This window comes from Centroberyx affinis, unplaced genomic scaffold (genome assembly GCF_046629955.1).
Source record: "Centroberyx affinis isolate AG114_WGS23_722 - 3 ecotype Tasmania unplaced genomic scaffold, CSIRO-AGI_Caff_v1 ptg002273l_1, whole genome shotgun sequence".
Taxonomy (NCBI): domain Eukaryota; kingdom Metazoa; phylum Chordata; class Actinopteri; order Beryciformes; family Berycidae; genus Centroberyx; species Centroberyx affinis.
Genome location: NW_027280557.1, coordinates 46138 through 56259, shown reverse-complemented (window position 1 = coordinate 56259; position 10122 = coordinate 46138). Strand labels below are relative to the sequence as shown.

Genomic DNA, 10122 nt, shown 5'->3' with positions numbered 1-10122 from the left:
GAAACACAGTGAACAGATTTCTGTATTCAGAAACACAGCAGCAGCTGAGGCTTAGGCCTCCTGCCGCACCAAGGTCCATTCACAAATCTGCCAGTTTGTTTTTGCCTTGCTTATCGGCAAAAAACACACATCCGAAAATATAATGTGAGACTTTATTACTAATCGGTAGGGTGTTGTGGTAAATTCGGCATGTATATAATCCTCCAAACAGCTCGGATTTTAACGGACCGGCCCATTTATACACCTTGTTGTTTCCGTTAGACGCTGTGGAGAGAAGAAGAAGCGGTGTGCTGACGAGCGTGGCAGTGAACTCTGTTATTCTCCGCTGTAAATCCCATATTCCCCTCGGTTTGTGTCAGTAGGTGGAGGAAACTGGGAAGACAGGAGACTTTGGGATTTATGATTCTGTCACACAGAAGAGCGAGAGAAACTCTGTCGAAGAAGTCTGTTTTGTTTTGGCAGTTCCTCCCGAAAGGGAAAATGAAGAGACTGTTTATTGACAGCATCGTCCCCGTCCTCCCTGCTGCTGTGTTTACACTTCTGGGGAAACTGTGACACGCTCGTTTTACATGAACGTTTTAGGGATTTAAAGCTGTGCGGGGAAGTTTGGCACGCTGGCGGCCCCAAATGGCAACAAGAGGTAACTGTTTGAATTTTGAGGACTTCATTATCCAGAAATCCTTTAAAGTGACATTGGTAAAAGTGACTTTCTTCTTCTGAGTGTGTGGTGAAGAGGCTCAGCTGTCTCTTTTTTTCCCAGTTTAGGAACAGGTTTTGTATTTTGTTAATGGAGTAAAAATTCTCCAATGCTCGTCCACTGTTAGATCTCATCTATCTGTGATGTTCAATGCATTCCATGAGTTATTTTGTGATGAAGTGTTGTGATTTTGTTTTTTTGGTGAACCCACTTTCCCTCAACCCGCCTCATCTACATTAGTTCAGTCAGTCAACTCATATAAACAGATTATTCAGAATTAATGTATATATGAAGTTGAGTATGGTGTCTAGGCTCTGATCTTGTCACTCCCTGTGAGCACACACCTAAGATAGCCAAATGAGAGCTGAGAGTGACTTGCCTGGGTCCAGACCTTTGACTCCGCCCACTCCACCGAGTTGACTGATTCTGGTCTGGCATCGTGACATGAAACAGCGGTTTCTCGGTTGGAAAATGATCGGTCCAATGAGCGCCGGGGGGGACTAACGATTAGCCAATCAGAACCACGGGGGCGGGACTAACGCCGTCGTCAAGCTGTTGTCAAGCTGTGTGCCGGAACCAAGGAGGAGTAATAACAACAATGGAGACGCTATAGACAAGATAGACGCTGCTATCCAGGCTGTTCTGAATCCATTAAAAGTACCAATTACTCTGAAATCCGAACAGCTCTCTGCTTTGAAGGCATTTATTCAAAGGGCAGATGTTTTTTTCGCATCAGTGTCGACTTAAAATGACGTTAGATTCAGGCGGATACGTCGGTCTCTAGTGATTGGTTAGGGAAAATCGAATCCCCCTCCCCCACGGAAATCGGTTAGAGTGGAGGCAATGAAGACTGAAGATGGAGATGGAGTGGAACGAGTTGACAGTTCTGTCTGATATCAGGCAACGGAGTGACTATAGGTAACTTCCCCCCCAGCTATTCACCATGTGACCAACCGATTCACCGATATCCCAAATGTAAGCTATGCGTGTTTAAAAGTGTAAAGTTGTCTGACATCCAGGTTTTAACCTCAGCTAAACACGCCTCTAAGTTTAAGAGAGTACAACATATTTAAGACTGAAATTATCAGAAATATTACTGAAAACCACACAGTGAGTTGGAAATCTCCAGTGGAGCCAATCTCAGAAAGCAGAAATGACTTGACAACATGCCTTTAAAGAATTAAGATCTCAGGATTATGATTTTTGGAAAAAAGTTGTATCATTACAGTTTGTTTATCATCTCATCTCGCACATCATCTACAAATCTCTTGGAAATCTCATTTTGGATTCAAACTCTTCAAATCCAAATCAAACTCTAGTTGTCTGGAGCCTCTATCAGACTACAATACCCAGTGAGCAACGAGAGAGAAACACTGTGGAATGAAACTCAGCTCTGCTCTGTTACAGTAAACAGCTGAGCATGTAGGAGAACTGGACTGACAAAGCTCCGCCCCTTACCTGACTCACCTGAGACAAACCAGGAAACAGAGTTTATTATTGTTCCGCTCCTCACTGATAAGACACACACACAACGAGAGACAGACGATAAGATTCACCTTCAGACCAAACCCACGACTTCCACTGAGGGAGGACAGCTACAGGAGGGAATACTGGGAATACTGGGAATACAGGGAATACTGCCACTTCAACCTGCTGCTGACTCCTCACACTGAACGGGAGTTTAGAAGAAACACGACTCAAAGTCAAAGTAACTTTCAGGGAACATTCTAGAGGAGGGAGTGGTGCCACGACTGACTGACTGAGTTCTTGTTTGAGCGGTCTGTCTGGTTTGTTTTCAGCTTCACTCAGAGAGAAAATGTCTTCCAGATCAGAGGAGGATCTCTCCTGTTCTGTCTGCCATGACATCTTTAAAGATCCTGTCCTCCTGTCATGTAGCCACAGCTTCTGTAAAGCCTGTCTGCAGAGCTGGTGGACAGAGAAACTAATACATGAGTGTCCACTTTGTAAGGAAATATCTTTACAGAGTGAACCACCTTGTAACTTGGCGTTAAAGAACCTGTGTGAGGCTTTCTTACTGGAGAGAGATCAGAGAGCTTCAGCAGGATCTGAGCTTCTCTGCAGTCTGCACTCTGAGAAACTCAAGCTCTTCTGTCTGGACCATCAGCAGCCAGTGTGTCTTGTCTGTCTGCATTCAAAAACACACACCAACCACAGAATCAGACCCATCGATGAAGCTGCACAGGATCACAAGGAGGAACTTCAGGAATCACTGAAGCCCTTAAAGGAGAAACTGAAGCTCTTTAATAAAGTTAAAGGAAACTGTGATCAAACAGCAGAACACATTAAGGTGCAGGCCCGACACACAGAGAGGCAGATTAAGGAGGAGTTTAAGAGGCTTCACCAGTTTCTACGAGAGGAAGAGGAGGCCAGGATCGCTGCACTGAGGGAGGAAGAGGAGCAGAAGAGTCAGACGATGAAGGAGAAGATTGAGGGTCTGAGCAGAGAGATAGCAGCTCTTTCAGACACAGTCAGAGCCATAGAGAAGGAGCTGAGAGCTGAAGACGTCTCGTTCCTGCAGAACTACAAGGCTACAGTGGAAAGAGTCCAGCGCCCCCTGCTGGAGGATCCACAGCTGGTCTCAGGAGCTCTGATAGACGAGGCCAAACACCTGGGCAACCTGAGCTTCACAGTCTGGGACAAGATGAAGGAGATGGTCTCCTACACTCCTGTGATTCTGGACCCAAACACTGCCCATCCAGAACTCATCCTGTCTGAAGATCTGACCAGTGTGAGATGGGCAGAGACACAGAAGCTTCCTGAAAACCCAGAGAGGTTTGAATACTACTTCTCTGTCCTGGGATCTGAGGGCTTTAACTCAGGAACTCACAGCTGGGATGTTGAGGTTGGAGACAATACAAGATGGGCACTGGGTGTGTTAACAGAGTCTGTGGAGAGGAAGGGACACATACAGTCTGGATTCTGGACAATAAGGTTCTATGATGGTAAATACAGAGCAGCCTCCCCACCAGATCGAATCACTTTTCTCCCTGTGAAGAAGAAGCTCCAGAGGATCAGACTGCATCTGGACTGGAACAGAGGAAAGCTGTCATTATCTGATCCTGACACTAACACACACATACACACCTTCACACACACTTTCACTGACAGACTGTTTCCATTCATTGACACTGGGAATAAACTCTCTCTAAAGATTTTACCAGTGAAGGTCTCTGTAAGAGTGGAACAGCACAGTTAGAGATGATGATGATGATGATGATGGTGATGATGATGATGCCATGTAGTTGTCATGGTGATGTGGATGATATCAATAACAACAACAAACAAAAATATATAAACAATATAAAAAAGGAAACCTTAAACTGCTAAAAAGATCATTAAAGGCAAATAAAACACAAGGAAGAAAACATATATGAATAATATAAAACAGGGGAAAAATAAAATGAATAAATATTGAAATAATCTATAACATTCAAATAAATAAAAATAGTTTTGCATTACCTCAAAGTAGACGAGCTCTACTTTGTTAAAGTGAATTTTCTCTATATTTAGACTGCAGGTAAAAGTTCATCCTGTCTTCTTTGGTTCTTCATCTGAAGTGTTAAATTGATTTGATCTAACTTTATTCCAGGTTCTTAGAGTTTCTCTCCACTGTAACTAGTCTTCTCTTTGTAGTTAAATCATTTAAACTGCAGCAGATCCTGGACTGACTCTAATATTTACAGCAACAGATCCAGGCTCAGCTGAACTCTTCATTTACAAAACTCTTTATATCCATTTGGGAAAATAAATCAGAACCTCATAGTTTGTCGTTCAACATCTCCAACATCCAGACCATCCTGTCTGTAAAAGAGTTTTCATTTTGTCAACCGAGGACTTCAGTTATCTAGAGTCCTTCAAAAAGTACCATCATATCAATTCTGCACAATATATATATAATACGTTTGTCACTTTATTTGAAAGGTTGAGATTTCATTTTGGATTCAGACTTCATGTAATGTTGGTGATTTTGGAATTGAAGTTTTCTCTATTGTTGCACTCATTGTAAGTCACTCTGCATAAGAAAATCAGCTGCATTCTCAAAATGTAAAATGTAAATTTCTGATTATGTTGTTAGCTTTGTAATCTTGTACCTACTGTGATTATTTTAATTTACTGCTGGATAACTTTGCATCTAAAACCAATAAAGAATGAAGTTAAGAGGGAAATGTGTTCAGATTTCATGTCTAGGTTCTGCTGACTCCGGGATCCTACTGAGCATGTGTTAAAACAGCAGGACTTAAAGCTAATTTAAAAGTACATAATTCAAAGTGTTTTTTTGGACTTGTGTGATGTTGAAGCTGTGGGGAAAATGCTTTCTGGGCAGCAGGTGAATTTTAGGCTGCAGTACCAACGTCGGCTGGCAGCAAGACTCAGACCAGCAGAGCTAAGCAGTGCTAATGTCTTTACCCATCAGATTAAACTGCAGACTGGTTTCAGCAGGAACATTTGTCCCCACAGGGATCAGACCAGCAGTCTGAACCAACAGATCCTGACTTCATCCAGGATCTGATCCCACTCAGCTGTTTCTCATCTCTGTAGTTTCCTGCTTCATCTTCATATTTCTACAAGCCTTTACACAACTGACAGGAACAGCATTGGTCTGTTTTAGTTTCAGGAGGCAACGGGATTCAAACCAGCAACCTGCGGCATCACAAGCATCTGTTCATCTCACTGAGCTAATTCCACATGGCTCTGCATTATCTTACTATACACACACTGACAGACTGACTCTGGTCTGCAGTTTCCCATTAAATTAAAAACATAAATAATGAAATAATATAAACTGCAGATATATATCAATATATAATGTATATTAGATATGAGCCACAAGCTACATACCTGGGTAGATGGTAAACAGGTAGAGACATTCATTTGACAACAATACATGGATGTTTAAAAATGATTCATATCTGATCATTTCTCATATATAATTAAACTACAGTAGATTGTGGACTATCCTGTAGTTTTGGGCTGGGTTTCCCAAATTCATTTAGAGGCTAACTTCATCTCCGTCCCATTGTAAATAAATGAACGTAGTCTTAAGATGCTTTTGGGAAAACCCAGTAGCAGCTGATAACTTGTGCATTATAATAATAATATCATGTCAAATTGTAATGAAATATTCCTTTAAATGAGTCAAAAATGTAGTAAAAACTGATCTTGTCACTGATAATGAAGTACATTATTAAATCAAACTGGCAATTATTACATCATAAAAAGGGGTGTCACATCATAAAATTTTACAATATCAGTCTGGGGATGTTATTATGCATTTATGACATTTTTATTACATTCTTGACTTCTTGATTCTTGATTGTTTGTAGGGTCAAATCTAGCCCGCAGACATTTGGATCATATAATATCATATCATATAATATCATATAATAACATCAGGCAGTGTCGTTCATCAGAAGCTGGTAGTTCTCGTTCTTCAGGCTGTAACTCTCAGCTCAAAGTGACTCACACACACACACACACACACACTCACACACACACTCACACTCACACATCTGATTAGAATTATGATAGTGATCTTGTCAGTCCCTGCAGCAAACACCTAGCTAGCCAAATGAGAGCAGGGAGTGACGCCAAGGGAAACCTGGACTCAGAGCCTCCAGGTGGATGCTGGGTGGAGGTGGGATGATGAAACACCGGCATGGCGAGCAGCAGCAACAACTGAGCAGCAGAGACGACAGTCTGAGCAGAGTAGCAGCAGCGTGGCAATGTGAAGAGAGTGGCAAGTGCATGGTAACTTCAATAGACCGCCTTATTGAGAGGGGGGGCGCTTGTTAAGAGTAACAATGAGTGGAGTGTGTATCACCTGTCTGCAGCACGACTCCAGTTGTCTGCCTGAACTAGCTTCACAGGCTTCGCTTCATTTAGTAGAAGAATGTTAAAGTCGACTCTTGCCTGTACTGGGAGCCGATGTAGGCTGATCAAAATGGGGGTGATGTGATCCTATTTCTTTGTTTCAGTTAAAATTCTGGCTGCAGCATTTTGGACCAGCTGGAGTGGTTTGAGAACTGAAGCTGGGAGACCGGAGAAGAGCACATTACAGTAATCAGGCCTTGATGAAACAAATGCATAAATGAAAGTTACTGAGTCCTCCAGTGATAGAATTGGTTGGATTTTGGTGATGTTTCGTGAGAAGGAAAAATGCTGACTTAGCAATTGCCTCAATGTGAAATAAAAAAGAAAAACGTACACCCAGACTTCTTACTGTTTCGCTTTGTGATATAGTTCAGCCATCAAGGTTTACTGTAAGGTTTTGAAACTGGTGCTTCTGTTTAGCTGGTCCAACAATTAACAGTTTGGTTTTGTGTGGGTTTAAAAGTAGAAAGTTGTCTGAAATCTCGGTTTTAAACTCAGCTAAACAACCCTCTAAGTTTAAGAGACTGGAGGTGTTGTCTAGGCTGGTTGGAATATACAGCTGGGTGTCGTCTGCATAGCAATGCAAATTAAGGCAGTATAGACAAAATAATGAAGACCAAAGAACTGATCCTTGAGGTGCACCATATTTAAGACTGAAATGATCAGAAATATTACTGAAAACCACACGGTGAGTTGGAAATCTCCACTGGAGCCAATCTCAGAAAGCAGAAATGACTTGACAACATGCCTTTAAAGAATTAAGATTTCAGGATTATCATTATTGTATTCTGGATTTAGAAACACAGATGCACAGTTCATTTCCAACATGCTGTATATTCATTTCTGAAAAAAATAAAATAAGGAAAAGCATTTATCATTACAGTTTGTTTATTCAATATATGTCATCTCTCACATCATCTACAAATCTCTTGGAAATCTCATTTTGGATCAAAACTCTTCGAATCCAAATCATACTCTAGTTGTCTGGAGCCTCTATCAGACTACAATTCCCAGTGAGCAAAGAGAGAGAAACACTGTGGAATGAAACTCAGCTCTGCTTTGTTACAGTAAACAGCTGAGCATGTAGGAGAAAAAGCCTGACAAAGCTCCGCCCCTTACCTGACTCACCTGAGACAAACCAGGAAACAGGTTGCCATTCTTCACTCCTCACTGAGAAGAGACACACACGCCAAGAGACAGACGATAAGATTCACCTTCAGACCAAACCTACGTCTTCCACTGAGGGAGGACAGCTACAGGAGGGAATACTGGGAGTACTGGGTATACTGGAATATTAGAAAACTGGAATTCTGGGATACTGGGATACTGGGAATACTGGGGTATTGGAATACTGGGAATACTGGAATACTGGGAACACTAGGAATACTGGAATATTGGGAAACTGGGAATACTGCCACTTCAACCTGCTGCTGACTTAGATTGAGAAGAAATACGACTCAAAGTCAAAGTAACTTTCAGGGAACCTTTCTAGAGGAGGGAGTGGTGTCACGACTGACTGACTGACATGTTGTTTGAGCGGTCTGTCTGGTTTGTTTTTAGCTTCACTCAGAGAGAAAATGTCTTCCATATCAGAGGAGGATCTCTCCTGTCCTGTCTGCCATGACATCTTTAAAGATCCTGTCGTCCTGTCATGTAGCCACAGCTTCTGTAAAGCCTGTCTGCAGAGCTGGTGGACAGAGAAACTAATACATGAGTGTCCACTTTGTAAGGAAATATCTTTACAGAGTGAACCACCTCGTAACTTGGTGTTAAAGAACCTGTGTGAGACTTTCTTACTGGAGAGAGATCAGAGAGCTTCAGCAGGATCTGAGCTTCTCTGCAGTCTGCACTCTGAGAAACTCAAGCTCTTCTGTCTGGACCATCAGCAGCCAGTGTGTCTTGTCTGTCTGCATTCAAAAACACACACCAACCACAGAATCAGACCCATCGATGAAGCTGCATTGGATCACAAGGAGGAACTTCAGGAATCACTGAAGCCCTTAAAGGAGAAACTGAAGCTCTTTAATGAAGTTAAAGGAAACTGTGATCAAACAGCAGAACACATTAAGGTCCAGGCCCGACACACAGAGAGGCAGATTAAGGAGGAGTTTAAGAAGCTTCACCAGTTTCTACAAGAGGAAGAGGAGGCCAGGATCGCTGCACTGAGGGAGGAAGAGGAGCAGAAGAGTCAGACGATGAAGGAGAAGATTGAGGGTCTGAGCAGAGAGATAGCAGCTCTTTCAGACACAGTCAGAGCCATAGAGAAGGAGCTGAGAGCTGAAGACGTGTCGTTCCTGCAGAACTACAAGGCTACAGTGGAAAGAGTCCAGCGCACCCTGCTGGAGGATCCACAGCTGGTCTCAGGAGCTCTGATAGACGAGGCCAAACACCTGGGCAACCTGAGCTTCACAGTCTGGGACAAGATGAAGGAGATGGTCTCCTACACTCCTGTGGTTCTGGACCCAAACACTGCCGGTACAAGACTCATCCTGTCTGAAGATCTGACCAGTGTGAGACGTGTAGAGAGACAGAAGCTTCCTGAAAACCCAGAGAGGATGGACTCCTACCTCTCTGTCCTGGGATCTGAGGGCTTTAACTCAGGAACTCACAGCTGGGATGTTGAGGTTGGAGACAATAAAGTGTGTGCTGTGGGTGTGGTAGCAGAGTCTGTCCAGAGGAAGGGAATCATACGGTCTGGATTATGGACAGTATTGTTCTATGATGGTAAATACGGAGCATTCTCTCCACCAGATCTGCTCACTGTTCTCCCAGTGAAGAAGAAGCTCCAGAGGATCAGACTGCATCTGGACTGGAACAGAGGAAAGCTGTCATTCTCTGATCCTGATACTAACACACACATACACACCTTCAGACACACTTTCACTGACAGGCTGTTTCCATTCATTGACACTGTGGATGAACTCTCTCTGAAGATTTTACCAGTTACCAGATTTTACCAGTATTTTACCAATCTCTCTAACAGTGGAACAGCACAGTAAGAGATGATGATGATGATGATGATGACGATGATGAAGATGATGATGTAGCTGTCATGGTGATGTGGATGACATCAATAACAACAACAACAAACAAAAATATAAAAACAATATAAAAAAATTAAAGGAAACCTTAAACTGCTAAAAAGATCATTAAAGGCAAATAAAACACAAGGAAGAAAAATATATGAATAATATAAAACAGGGAAAAAATAAAATGAATAAATATTGAAATAATCTATAACACTGAAATAAATAAAAATAGTTTTGCATTACCTCAAAGTAGACGAGCTCTACTTTGTTAAAGTGAATTTTCTTTTTTTTAATATTTAGACTGCAGGTAAAAGTTCATCCTGTTTTCTTTGGTTCTTCATCTGAAGTGTTAAATTTATTTGATCTAACTTTATTCCAGGTTCTTAGAGTTTCTCTCCACTGTAACTAGTCTTCTCTTTGTAGTTAAATAATTTAAACTGCAGCAGATCCTGGACTGACTCTAATATTTACAGCAACAGATCCAGGCTCAGCTGAACTCTTCAT

The 10122-nt window shown here is 42.0% G+C and overlaps 2 protein-coding genes across 4 annotated transcripts; both read left to right on the top strand.

Moving 5' to 3' along the window:
• The first annotated feature begins 847 nt into the window (after positions 1 to 847).
• On the top strand, positions 848 to 4863 carry LOC139655477 (E3 ubiquitin-protein ligase TRIM39-like). 3 transcript variants are annotated; one of them, XM_071532896.1, is made up of 2 exons: positions 848 to 868; positions 2532 to 4863. In XM_071532896.1, the coding sequence occupies exons 1-2, from the start codon at positions 848 to 850 to the stop codon at positions 3912 to 3914; spliced, it is 1404 nt and encodes a 467-aa protein (XP_071388997.1). In that variant the 3' UTR covers positions 3915 to 4863. The 3 variants fall into 3 exon arrangements, with proteins under 3 accessions (XP_071388997.1, XP_071388999.1, XP_071388998.1); XM_071532898.1 differs by lacking the exon at positions 848 to 868 and having other exon boundaries at positions 2222 to 2682; positions 2752 to 4863; XM_071532897.1 differs by lacking the exon at positions 848 to 868 and having other exon boundaries at positions 2222 to 4863.
• A 2335-nt stretch (positions 4864 to 7198) lies between these two features.
• On the top strand, positions 7199 to 9588 carry LOC139655479 (E3 ubiquitin-protein ligase TRIM39-like). The gene is made up of 2 exons (XM_071532900.1): positions 7199 to 7225; positions 8188 to 9588. Exons 1-2 carry the CDS (start codon positions 7199 to 7201, stop codon positions 9586 to 9588), a joined length of 1428 nt encoding a protein of 475 aa, XP_071389001.1.
• The last annotated feature ends 534 nt before the right edge of the window (positions 9589 to 10122 follow it).